General features: G+C 51.2%; 1 protein-coding gene across 10 annotated transcripts in view; it reads left to right on the top strand.

Annotated features, from left to right (window-relative positions):
* The window catches only part of GOLGA1 (golgin A1), a 47,651-nt gene extending 34,348 nt beyond the window's left edge, over nt 1-13,303 (top strand). For 8 of the 10 annotated variants that reach the window (XM_070251772.1, XM_070251774.1, XM_005605782.4 and 5 more), the window contains 8 exons: nt 4,453-4,542; nt 5,312-5,414; nt 5,530-5,657; nt 6,150-6,293; nt 9,152-9,211; nt 9,769-9,939; nt 10,462-10,548; nt 11,105-13,303. In XM_070251772.1, coding sequence (XP_070107873.1) covers nt 4,453-4,542; nt 5,312-5,414; nt 5,530-5,657; nt 6,150-6,293; nt 9,152-9,211; nt 9,769-9,939; nt 10,462-10,548; nt 11,105-11,185 — 864 coding nt within the window. In that variant the 3' untranslated portion in view covers nt 11,186-13,303. Of the gene's footprint in view, nt 1-4,452; nt 4,543-5,311; nt 5,415-5,529; nt 5,658-6,149; nt 6,294-9,151; nt 9,680-9,768; nt 9,940-10,461; nt 10,549-11,104 lie in introns of all 10 variants that reach the window. The other 2 variants (XR_011432648.1, XM_023628853.2) reach the window with 2 other exon arrangements.
* Nucleotides 13,304-13,370: the final 67 nt, after the last annotated feature.

Here is a 13,370-nt window from a genome sequence, read left to right as displayed (position 1 = left end):
TAATTCATCATATTGCGCACTTTATGTTTAGTTGATTATTCAATTCTACTTCAGTAAAGCTGTCTACCAAAAAGATGAATGAGTTTAACAGCAGATTAGAACTAAAGAGAGAATTAGTGAAATGTAAGAAAGGGCAGAATGAAATACATAAAATGAACAATTAAAGACATTAGGATTCTGTGAGATGTCTTATCATGTATCAGTGGAGGCCCAGAAGGAAATGGAAAAAACAAGACAGAAGCAATCATTGAAGAGATTTCATGGCTGAGAGTTTGCCAGACTGATGAAAACTGTCAAGTTACAGGTACAGGTATAAGACCCCTTACAGATGCAAACAGGAGCAATGTGAAAATCCATACCCAGACACAGCATGGTGGCAGAACTGAAGAAAACCAGTAAAATGAAAACAAAAAATTAGTCAGCAACAGACTTGCACTAAAGGAACTACTAAAGAGCATATTTTAGGAGCCAGCCCGATGGCACAGTGGTTAAGTTCACATGCTCTGCTTCTGTGGCCCGGGGTTTGCATATTCGGATCCCAGGTGTGGACCTACACACCGCTCATCAAGCCATGTTGTGGCAGCATCCCACATACAAAATAAAGGAAGGTTGGTACAGATGTTAGCTCAGGGACAGTCTTCCTACCAAAAAGAACAAGCATCTTTCAGGTGAAGGAAAATTCTGGGTGGAAGAACAGAGGATGTAAGGAGGTAAGAAAGAATGAAGAGCAATGATTATTGCAAATATGTATGCAAAAAGAAACAGAAAATCTGACCCACAGTGTGTCATTCATGGTCCATTCAGGAGAAAGGAGCCACCCCAGTTATTCAAATGAGAATTTATGTTCTAATGTAAAGTGGTTTTTTTTGGTTTGGTTTTTTTTTTTTTTTTTTTGCAGTAACATTGGATTATAACATTATATAGCTTTCAGATGTACATCATAATATATTTCGAATTCTGTGTAGATTACCTCATGTTCACCACCCAAAAACTAATTATAGGCCATCACCTCACATGTGAGCTGAATCACCCCTTCTGCCCTCCCCCTCCCCCCTCCCCCTTTGGTAACCACCAATCCAATCTCTGTTGCTTTGTCATTATTAATGTAAAGTTTTTTAATCCAGCACTGAAACAGTTAAAAGATACCACGAAGGAAGCAGCTTCCAACCCTAGGACTAAGGGAGCAAAGTGAAGAAGTTAGAATTATTAAACTTAGGAATTGAGAGCCGCACAGGTTTGACACTCAGGCCCCTGAGGGGGGGCGCTGTACAGTTGGTGCTGGTGTGTGTGTCGGAGGATGGGGCAGTGAATGAATTCAGTTGCAAGTGTTGGAAAAACTGCAAAGTGGATGCAGCTGCTGCTTTAGGAAAATTGCTGCTACCAGGGCAAAGGAGCACTGCTCAGAGAAGCAGGAGCTGCCGGAAAGCAGGAAGGCTTTTTCTCCCTCCTCCTGCCGTGCAGCCTCCCTCAAGCTCCCCCTGTTGGCAGATATTGATATGGAGCCAGCTGGATGAGCAGAAATGTGGTTTGCCGAGTCCCGGGTGTAGCGTCACAAAGCAGATTCTAAAAGGCTAGGTGTGGGCTGAGAGGCAATAACTTAAAAACCAGCACACACAGGCTGTTTAGAAAGGGGGTTAATTTTCAACATTTGGGGGATTTTCTCGATATCTTGGATTTCTAGTTTAATACCATTAGGATCAGATAATATTCTGAATGATTTCTGTCCTTTGACATTTATTTAGACTTGTTTTATGACCCAGCCTATAGTCTATCTTGTTAAATACTTTAGTGCACTTGAAAAGAATATATATTCTGCTGCTGTTAGGGAGAACATTCTATATATACTAATTAAATCAAGTTGGTTGATAGTATTGTTCAAATCTTCTATATGTTTTCTGATACTTTTTTTTTTTGCTGAGGAAGACTAGCCCTGAGCTAACTCTGTTACCAATCCTCTTCTCTTTTTGCTTGAGGAAGGTTAGCCCTGAGCTAACATCTGTGCCAATCTTCCTCCACTTTATATGTGGGTCGCTGCCACAGCATGGCTGATGAGTGGTGTTGGTCCACACCCAGGATCCAAACCCAAGAACCTGGGCCCCCAAAGTAGATCACCTCGAACTTAACCACTACTCCGCGGGGCTGGCCCCTCTTTTTTTTTGGTCAACTTGTTTTATCAGCTACTGAGAGAAATGTGCTAAATCTTCAGCTATGATCGTGGATTTGTCTCTTTCACGCTTTAGTTCTGTCAGTCTTTGCTTCAAGTATTTTGAGGCACTATGTTTAGGTGCACACATGTTTAGAATTGTTTGTATCTCATATTTTTCAAAATAGCTGTTCCCTGAGCCCCTCTGGGGAAATCATTCCTAGGTGCAGAGAGCTGCCGCCTCTGGGTAGCATGGTGGCCCCCACAGCGACCCTGAGCTGCACGGTCAGCCTCACCTCCCGTGGTCCTGGATTGTCTGTGGCTCTGTGGCAGTAGCACAGACTTCAGAGCCGCGTGGAATCAGTTCTGTGAGCCAGCCTAGCCCCTCACCAGCTGGTTCTTGAGGAAATCCAGTTTCCTTATTTTAGACTGAAGATGATCACCCTTGCCTTCGAGAAGATTACCCTGAAGATCCAGCCTGAGCACGGATGAGAATTGTCAAGTGCAGTGCCTGCCCTGTCTTCTTGCTCACAGTCTGCCTCCTGGCCACTTAGACGTCAGTGGTCACAGCGTCTCTTCTAAACTTCTCCCGAAAAGGCTGCTGCAGAAGCAGGACGTTCCTGTCACCCTCCCCACCTGGGCAGGCAGGGCCAGGGTTTCATAGCTCCACCCAGCCTGAAACCTCTTGCTCCTTCTCCTGTATCAACAGAGCCTCCCCTACGAGGGGTATTGTCCGGAGTAGTTAGGTCCCAACGTCAGCCTCTAGAGTTCAGGTGCCAATTGCTCTTGTCCACTAGAGGTGGTCTCACGGAAGGTCAATTCTGACAACTCCACAGTAGGAGCCAGAATGCCACTGGCAATGACTGACATCTCCCTCTGTTGACGCGCTTGGCCTGGAGTAAGTGGAAAGGGCGGTTTCGTAGGAGGAGTAGAGCAGCTCACAGAACCAGAAGGACTTGTTCGCCAGGAACCCGAGGCCTCAGAGCTCTCCTCATCCTGCATCATGCTGTCCCCCTGTCAGTCACCCAGCTCTCGCACTCGCTTTTCTCCAGGATATAGACTGCGTCCAGTCCCACAGCGGCTCCAAGCTGGTGACGCTCCAGCTTAGCGACCCCGGGGAAGGAGGGATTCTCCCTCTCAGCTTCGTCGTATAAAAGGGATTCGGGGGCCAGCCTGCCAGTGTAGAGGTTAAGTTCACATGCTACTCTGTGGGCGGCCCAGGGTTCCCAGGTTCAGATCCTGGGTGTGGACTTAGCACCTCTTGTCAAGTCACGCTGTGGCGGTGTCCCTCATAAAGTAGAGGAAGATTGGGACAGATGTTGGCTCAGGGCCAATCTTCCTCACCAAAAAAAAGAATGGGGGGATTCTGATTGGTTCATCTTGAGGGACAGAGCCACCCTCTGGACAAATTGATTTGGCCAAGGAGATGAGGTATTGTGATTGACCAGGCCTGGATCACTTGCTTATCCTTGTAGCCACAAAATGGGGGTATCATTTTTGGCCAGAACTATGTGGAATTGTGGGGTGGGAGTAGAGAAGAGCAATGATGAGGCTCTTACCCCCCAAAAAGGAGGGGATTCTGGGGAGACAGAAACAGTGGACATCCCTGACAGTGTTCAGGCCCCTGAGAAGTCATATTATTCGTCTAGGGGTTGATTGCAAGCCCGGCATCAGTCACAGGAGAGGACTTGAGGGTTTGTTGGTTAGTCGCTGTGCTCTGGGAAAGGCCAGTGAGGCAGCCCTGCTCGTGGTAGAAAATACTGTGGGTGGGAGAGTCCAAAGCTTGGCTCTGAGCTCAGACAGAAGCTGGCTGTGCCACTTACCAGCTCCAGGACCGTGGGCAAATGATTAACCTCTCAGAGCCTCAGTTTTCTCTCGTACAAAATGGTTAATTTTGGTGAGTCTGTGACATTTCGCCTTACTAAAATCCCTAATTTCTTATTGTTTTTTCTATAACCGGATGGTCCCAGTCCGCTGTTCCATCCGCGTGGCCTGAGAGTCTTTCCTGTTCTGCGTTGATTCCACTGGCCCAGCTCTTCAAGTTCTAGGTCCGAGCACTGGCTGGGGTGCTCATGGGATGAACGACCCCCAGTGCTGTGCCCTGGCGTGCTGTCCACCAGGACCGTTCTCAGAGGGATACAGAAGGCCTTGCAGCCAGAGGGCAGCCTGGGAACCTTGGAAAGCAGGGACAGTGTTCGTCTGGCCCTGCGAGACACTACTCCTGCTGTGGCCTTAATGTGAAGTGTTCAACTAAAAACACATGAACTGAGTTTTGGGGCTCAATCTCCTCCTGGTTTTCGGTATTGCAGGAAGAGTGGAGCCAGAGAGAAATCGTGAGTGTGGCGATGGCTCAAGCCCTGGAGGAGGTGCGGAAGCAGAGGGAGGAGCTCCAGCAACAGGTGGGCTCTGTGTGACCCTGCGGTGCGAGCCTGCGCCCGTCTGTCCAGGGCTCAGGAATGCCGTCAGCCATGTGACTCCCCGGAGGTCTGTGGGGGTGAGAGAAAAATGTTATCAAGAGACCTTCTCCCCACAGGAGGGCCTTTTTTGATGGTCAGTGTTATAAACATCACCTGGGAGAAGCCCATCCCCAGACACCTACTGGGCTCTGTTTCTGTGAGGCGGGCCTCCCTGCCCGTGGCCCCTGGACGGCACGCACCGCTGAGCTCCCAGCAGGCGGGGTGGAAAGCCTTCCTGTGCAGATGGGCTCGGCGTCAGGCCCCGGGCCTCCTAGTGAATTGGCTCTGGGCCTTGGGTTGGTGCTTAAGACATCTGAGTCTCAGAGCTGCCTCTGAAAAGACTCCAGGATCATCACCTTCTGGGATTCTGTCACGAGGTCGTGTTCTGTGGGTCAAATGCAGGCCCATCGCAGGCACTCAAGCCTGCAGGTTGTGGTTGTCACAGCTCATTGGAAGCCCGGGCAGGGCAGCCGCGTCTCTGGTGGCCCACTGCAGGCCAGAGGGGCAGTGAGGGCGAGTGCCCTGTGCAGGGCCTCTGCCAAGGAGAATTGGTTGATGCTTGTGTGTAGGAGCAGAGGGTAGCTGCAGTGTGTTCGAGGCTGTGGACTTCAGAGTGGGACTCAGGGTACCCGGGGTAGTAGGAAAGTGGAGAGGCCTTTGGGGGAGATGGGGTTACTGCTGCCAACCTTCTCCTGCGTGGGTTTTCTCCAAGGCTGCTAACCTGACGGCTGCAGTAGAGGAGAAGGAGCAGAGTCTGCAGGAGAAAATGGAAGTGATTCTCCAGAAAGAGCAGGAGATTCTCCTGCTGAAGACAGGTGAGGGTTCTGCCCCTGCTGAGCCCTCTCACCTGTTCCTGCCCAGCAGCACTGCCCTGAGGTGGCTGGTCCTGACACACTGGGCTCATGAGCCCCCTCCCCCTGCCCGGCCTAGGTCACGACTCGGCCCTGCTGCAGACGCACCAGCTGCAGAGCGAGCTGGAGGCCCTGCGGAGCCTGCGGGCGGAGGAGCTGCTGCCAGGCCAGGAGCAGGGGCCGGCGCTCTCAGCCAGCGAGCCTCACGTGAGTGCCATCTGGCCCGCCAGGCCGAGGCGTGGTGGCAGCCGTGTGTGCTGCAGCGAGATACCAGGCGGCCTGCTGCCGTCCGCCAGGGGAGGAGGCAGTGGGGACGCAGGGAAGGGCGCTGGTGTCCACTCACTACGGAACGTGGGGCAAGTCACTGCCCTGAGCTCTACTTCCTGTGTTTAAAGTGGGGTGCTTGACTGACTGGGAGGTTGTGAGTCTGGAGGACCCCACTGGAGGTGGCGACACCTGTCAGTGCTCAGGTGTTAAGGCCCTTTCCCTCCAAGCAGACTCATTGCGTGGAAAGCTCAGTGTCACCCTGGAGGGCACTGGCCGGGCTCTCCGTAGATTAAGTTTGGTTCCTGGCCAGCTGCCCAGTGGGCACCACCAGCCCACCCCTTTGGAACAAGTCTTGGTCCCCTCCCCAGGGACCTGTGGCTTAGCTTGACTATTACCTGTCCTGACTCTCAACTTGTTGCCATCACCCTGTAGGTAACCTTGAGGGCCATGCAGGACCCCACGTACCAGCTTCCAGCTGCAGAGGGAGTACCAAATGGTGAGGTGGGGGCAATGGATCTGGGGCAGCTACAGAAGGAAAAGCAGGGCTTGGAGCAGCAACTTCTAGAGAAAAATAAGGTGAGGATGCCCTTTGCCTCAGCTGTTTCTGTCTCTGCTCTTTCCCTGTCCTCGTGCCTCAAACCATTCCTCCCTTGTTTGCCGGTGCCCCGGGCACCTCCTCGGGGAGATGGCACCTCCTCATCAAAAGGGCTTTTTCCTGGGTTTCCTCTTCTTTCTGCCTCCTGTGCTGTCATCTTCCTGTCACACTCGCCTGTCCTCTCCGCTCCCCGACTTGAGAAAACGTCTCACGTGTCAGAGCTTGAGCATCGGCAGGTCTAGGTGTTCCCAGCCACCTCTGCTGTCACCACTGGGTGGTGGTGGACCAGTCACCTTACCTCTGCGCTTCCTTCGTACAGCTGTGAAATGGTGGCAGTGAGACCTGCCTTTACGTGGTTTTTATGGGGGGGCGGGGATGAAATGGAAGTGTTTCTGAGCTGCCCGGTAGAATTTCTGTTACTTGGTGGCGGCTTCATAGATGTGCTGAGCCCACCCCCTAGCCCCCGCCCCCAGGCCTCTGCGCCTGTAAATGCGGGCTCTTATTTGGTTCTGGTTTGTAAAGTGTCTTGTGAAGTTAAATGTGCTGGATAGTTATTGCTCTGGCCTGAAATTCTGCCCTCAAATTGTGTGATTGTATGTGCATATTTTTTTAGATCTTTAACAAAAGGAAAAAGCGTTCTTTCTCTTTCCCTCCCCCCACATTTAATCTCTTGTCGTGAAGTATAACACACACACAGAAGTGACAAATGCTGTGCCCCAGGTCCCACCCTTGGACCCCTCTCTCAGTTGCAGTCACGCCCTTGGCCATCTTGCCGTACTTACACTGCTGTTCCCACAGCCCGTCTCCAGTCATGTGGCTCCTCTGAGCCCCAGACTTCATGTCTGTCCACTCGGTGTCTCCTCATGAATGTCCGAAAGGTATCCGAAACTGAATATGTCCAGAAGCGAACTCCGATTCATCGTGCTCCCCAGCATCTCCTGCCATCTGTCCTGGTTCAGGAAATGGCAGAGCCTGGGGTCATCCTCAAGCGCCTTGTTTCTTTCTCAACCAACATCCACACCAGTAGCAAGTCCTTTGGCTTTCCCTTCAAACTACACCCAGAATGAGCTACTTCTCATCTTCACCAGTGCTGTGCCCCTAGGCCAGGTCACGGTCCTCTCTGTCCTGGAGGATGGTATTGGGCTTCTAACTGGTTTCCCTGTCATGCCTCTGTTCCAGCCCTCTGATGACTTCCCATCTCTGTAAAAGCCGAAGTCCTTGCAGTGGCCCACAAGCTCTGTGTGGGCGGGCCCCTTTCCCCTTTCACTGCACTCCCTCTGCCATCCCCAGGGCTCCCTCTCAGCCACATTGGCTTCACCTTTCTGTGAATATCAGGCACCCTCCTGCCTCAGGGCCTTTGCACTTGCTGAACCTTCTGTCTGGAAGATTCTTTCCCCAGTTACCCTCACTTCCTTTATGGTGTCATTGAGGCCTCCCCTGCCACCCCTGTCACCCCTCACCACCAGCACTCCCTGCCCCCAACCTTGCTCTTTTTCTCCATGCCTTTTACCACCTTCTGATGTACTGTATATTTGGCTATTGACATTCTCCCTCCTTAGGGCAGCCATTTTTCTTTTTTTGTTTATTGCTGTTTCCCCAGGCTCTGGGACAGTATCTGGCACATAGTAGGGACTCAGTCAATTTTTGTCGGATGAATTATGAATGAGCCAAAAACCTAGGAAATCAAGTCACAGAAAATCAAATAGCAAATGTAGTTTTGGGGGAACATCCAGCCTCACGGTAACCAAGAGAATAGCAACTGAAACCCAGTCACCGTTGGATAAAACGCGGTGTGTCAGAGGCCCTTTAATGTGCTCCACGGAGCTGGAGACACTCACGGCCCTGTGGCCCAGTCGCCTCGTTCCTCTGGAGGCTGTGGAGATGGCTCCCGTGAGGAAAGGCTTATTCCCGCTTTGTTTCAAGGAGGAAGCTCAGCTACACATTAAGACGCGGGCCGTCCCCTAGAGTTACTGTCACAGTGAGGTTGTAATTAGGAGCACTGCAGAAGGCTTTGAAAACTCCGATACATGAAAAATACTATGCAAAATGCCAGCTTCTCAGTAAGAACGGCGACATGGACCCGCAGTCCACAGGAAAAGCTCAGTTTGATATGTTACAGGTGTGAAACTTGGGAGAAATTTTTTCCTGCACTGCTGATTATACAGTAAACTTTTTGATTGGGAAAACAGAGTTCAGCCTTTCTGGTGATTAGTGTATTGTGTAATAAATTACATTTAAGGCTCATAATACTAATTAAACTGAAAATAAATACAAGACAATCAGTGGAAGATAGAAAACCCAGCGTGGGAGGCTGTGCGGAGAACCAGGAGCCTTTCCAGGGTCCGGAGCCAGCCTGGCGGGCCATCCCGGAACTCAGGGAGCACGGGTGCTGGGGACAGCCAGGCACCGTGGCCTGCATTATGTGGCACCGTAGCACATAAATACAAGCCTGAAGGACATAATCTACTGGGCAGAGATGTTTCTAGCTGTGCTGCTGACGGAGGCGAACACCCGAGCAGTCCTGCGGGCCGAGCCCATGGGGAGGCGTGGGCAGCACTGGGGCACTCGCATGCCCCATAGAGGGGCACGTGACAGCTTCAGTGGCACTTGAGGGGCCTGGAGAGCAAGTGCATGCAAAGCAGCGGCATGTGAGGGACAGAACCCAAGGCAGCAGGCACACGGGGGTCACAGCACAGGCCTCTCAGGAGATGAGGCAGGGACTTATAACAGATGTAAGGGGACCCAAGGGGCGTCTGTCTGTTCTGTTGTCCTTTGCACCTTAAAGATGGTGAATGTACGTTTAACAGCTGGCTTTTTGGGTGGCGGGGGTTTGTCTCAGACCATAAAGCAGATGCAGCAGAGGATGCTGGAGCTCAGAAAGACGCTGCAGAAGGAACTGGTGAGTGCCCCGCTTCTCCCCACTGCTGCCGCCCTCCCGGCTCTCGGCCTTGGGCCCCTCCCTGCCTGCTGATCCTCGCCTCCCCCCAGTTGACTGTGAGGGGTCTCTGGGAAGTCAGACGTTGGCTGGCCGGACAGTGGCCCTGCCAACTTGAACATGGCTCTGAAAAGCGGCTGTGTGCCCTCCTTCTCTGAGCCTGCGTGTTGTCTGAAAAGTCAGCGTAGTGATGGGTGCACCCCATGTGAATGGCGGAGTGCCAGGCCCAGACCTAAGGAGAGCAGCACCTCTGCCCCAGGGCATGTGTCCTGCCACAGATAAAGGAAATGTGAGCTTCCCCAGAGGACCTCTCTCCTCCTCTCCTGCATCCACCCCACCTGGAGGGGCTGAGCCTTCTTCAGACGTTGGCGCCTGCTTCCCAGGGGGGCCTTTGCACCCTGCTGCGTGAAGAGTGTGGCACAGGAACAGCAGGTGACCACACTTGGGCCAGGTGAATCTCCCATGCGATTTTCAAACCTGTCTTGAGGGGTCCAATGTTGCATCTCCCATTGCTTTTTCAGAAAATCAGACCTGATAACGAACTTTTTGAAGTCCGAGAGAAGCCCGGCCCTGAGATGCCAAACATGGCCCCTTCTGTCACGAATACCGCTGACCTGACTGACGCCCGTGAGATCAACTTCGAGTACCTTAAACACGTGGTTTTAAAATTCATGTCCTGTCGTGAATCTGAGGTAAAGGGCTTCTGAGTTGCCTTTGGGTACTTGGCTCCACCCTGGGCCTGGCTCACTCATCTGAGCCCTGCATGGCCTCCCACCAAGTCCCTGTCTTTTTCACTCTCCTACATTTCAGTTTGACACCAGTGGGGACGCTTAGTCATTTCTCCAGCTGGCATTGACCTTGACTGAGCAGCAAGCAGGGCGGGGGGACCGAGTAGGGAACTGGCTCCTGGGAGGAGATGTGGGTTGGATGCTGAGGCCAGAGGACAGGAAACTGATCCGCCCAGCATTCCTGCCTCCTGCCGAGGAGCAAGAGAGCGCTGTGGATGTCCTGGTGATCTTGCCAGCTCCCGAAGTAAAAGACGGAGGGAGGAAAAGAACTGTCGTTGCCATCAGACCTCAGAATGCCCAGCTCCGCCCTCCACATCCTTGCTAACCAGTTCAGGAGCACGTGCCAGGAGCAGAACCAGGAAATGCTGCCCTTCGGCCCGAGTCCCCCCACCAAGGCCCATGGCAGCAAAACTTGCTTTGTTTCAGGCTTTTCATCTGATAAAAGCTGTGTCGGTGTTGCTGAACTTTTCACAAGAGGAAGAGAACATGCTCAAAGAAACCCTGGAGTACAAGGTAGGCTTCCCTGGTCTGCCATCCGGCTTCCAAAAAAATGTAGCTGGTACTGCTGGCACTGGCAGAGGGGACCAGCGCACTGTCAGCTCAGAAGGTGCTTCTGCATGATGAACTCGACTCAGGCGGTATTTACTGAGGACACGCTGCGTGCCCACAGGTCTGTGCTGTCCTGGAGCAACGGGCCTTGTGTTTCCAGAGCGCTTTCATCAGCAGTGCTTCATCCATAGCCCCAGGTCTGGCCCAGCACCCAGACTTAAAAAAATAAAAGATAAATATTCAGAAAGTGCTTGCATTGATAATATGGAAAAAAAATTTAAGGAAAAATTACCTAAAATTCCACTGCCTTGTCTTTGTCCAGTCAGTTTTTTCTCCTGCTTCCCTCCCATACTCAGACCTCAGACGGCTGACCACAACCATCGCCTTCACCGCTCTGCTCCCAGCCCGAGTCAGGGTGCCTGGAGGGCAGCAGGGGCTGGCCCAGGGCTGGGGGCTCCTTCAGCTTCCTTTGCACCTAGTCCGGATTCTCTCTCATGAGCCTTTTCTCTTTCAAACACAGATGTCGTGGTTTGGGTCCAAGCCAGCTCCCAAGGGCAGCATCCGGCCATCCATCTCCAACCCTCGGATACCGTGGTCCTAGGTGGAACTACCCAAGGATGGAGCTCCATGGGCTGACACTCTTTCTGTGAAAAGAACACTGACACACCAGTCTGGGTGGGTTTTTAATCACTGTAACTGCAGTATTTTGTACAAGCATCTAAACACTGTTTACAAGACCTAAGGCCCACTTCCCTGCAGCCTGATCTGAACCTCAGGAGGCAGCTCATCCTGTTATCTGGTCACCAAATGGGAGGGTCCCAGCACTACCCACGTTTCCACAGCGCTGCTCACACCCCAGCCCTGGCTGGCGTCATCTGCACCTGAGTCCTCTAACTTCTAATGTTACACTTCAAGCTGAAGCCATCGGCCTCTGTCAGAGGCGGCAGTTGATCCATCATGGGATGGGATGACGCTGGATGGAAGGACAGCCCTTTGCAATGGTGCCCAGCAGGCCAGGCCCACCTGCCTCTGCCACGAAGAACCAACGATGGGGGTGGCTTTAAAACTTCCCCTTCCTGTTAGCATGTTTGGGTTCAGATGAGTTAGAAGAGGCTTTTCAACCCTTCCTCTCAAGGAAACATTATTTCACCTTGTTTCTCAAACCACCTAGAACTTTAGATGTGTCCATCTTCAAGGTACTCTGGGACCAGTGTGGATTAACGAATATGCAACTTTTTGACAGTATCTCCTTTTACTGAAGAAAACTAGCAAATATGTAAAAAGATCCTTAGTACCAAATACACTCAATTGCCTTTTTAATGAATGTATTATCTTGGCTAGGTTGCTGGTAAACCATTTTAAACTATTTTTTATAGCTAAAGTTCTTCGCTATTATTATAAACGTCTTCTGTATTATAAAATCCATTTAGCTGGTGTTCTTAAAGGAAGATCAGAGGATCAGGAGGAAATTATTTCTAAGATTGGGATTCCTGTCCCTTTGGCATTTTGCTACCATTCTGCAGTATCCGCTGAAGCAGCGGTGGTATTTAATTTGCTTTGCTCTTTAATTCTGCGTCGTAACACTGAGCACATGCTAATCACATGTTTTCTGCTGTCCCTCCTCCAGCCTCGACCAAAACCTCGGAGGTGGTCTGCCTGTATGTGGAGCCACCGGCTCTCTCCCTCACCCTCCCTGCGATTATTTAGGATGACACTACATTCATATATGACACCCAGACAGCCCCCGGCTGGCTGCAGTACCCGATAGCATGCAGATGGTTCTGGGAGCGACTGACAAAACCTGTATTCATTGTTGCTAAGGAAAAGGGAACATGCTTGCTCTGGATAAGCCGTAATATTGAATCTAAAGGGAAACCACTTATTGATTTATAGTTTGATGAAAGTTTCACTGGTTAAATAAAAAACTGAATTAATAACTGGAGCTCCTAGATTTACGATCAGTTATCCAGTGATGTAAAGTTGTTTCTCAGTTATACTTAAGGTTAAAATACCTCTCACAGAAAAACAAGAATGTGCAGAGTTGACCTACTACATTTCCACAGACCCAGAAGTACCAAGCAAGGGGGGTAGCATCTTCATCCCACCTTGGGCTCTGTGCCATCCAGGTGACCCATTCTTCAGTTACCTGGCTCCTCCCTGCAGATGTCTGTCCTTTGTTTAGAACGCTATTTTCCATTGACCTGGTAGGGACACCAAACAGGAGGCCCTCCTGTGCTGTGAGTTTGATAAGAGGTAGCTTTTCCAGCCGTCCCAGGGGCGAATCCCTAAGATCGGATTGTTCGGGGCTCCCAGCGGCAGCTACAGCACAGCTGTGGGAGCCCCGTCCAGCTCCTGAGGCCTCTCCAGCCCTTGAGCCAGCCTCACCGTCCCCGCCACGCCCCCCCGGCACTGTCGGTGAACTTGTGGGGCCCATCACTAAGCCTGCACTTGCTGGGGAGGATTCCTCCTGACCAGGCTTTCCTCCTGCATGTTGAGTTACCTTCAGCTTTAAGAGGAAGAGTGGAGTAAATATTCTAAGCGATTGAATGCACTTTTACCTGTATAAAACGTGCTGTGACACAGTATATATAGCCCTTTCTATGAGCTCTGGATCTTGCTCACTCCCTCCATGTTGTAAATAGGGATTATATTATCTAAAACTGCTGTAGAAAATTCCTTTGTGGTGCAATACACTTTTTGATTAAAGCTCTTCAATCCAGATGCAGCTACAGTGGGTTTTACTTGATCTAGTCCAATGTGTCAGTATTTTTTTGACTTGTTAAATT

The sequence above is a fragment of the Equus caballus genome, chromosome 25 (assembly GCF_041296265.1).
Source record: "Equus caballus isolate H_3958 breed thoroughbred chromosome 25, TB-T2T, whole genome shotgun sequence".
NCBI classification, from domain to species: Eukaryota; Metazoa; Chordata; class Mammalia; order Perissodactyla; family Equidae; genus Equus; species Equus caballus.
Note: the sequence above shows the minus strand (reverse complement) of the source record. Positions and strands in the feature narration are given on the sequence as shown.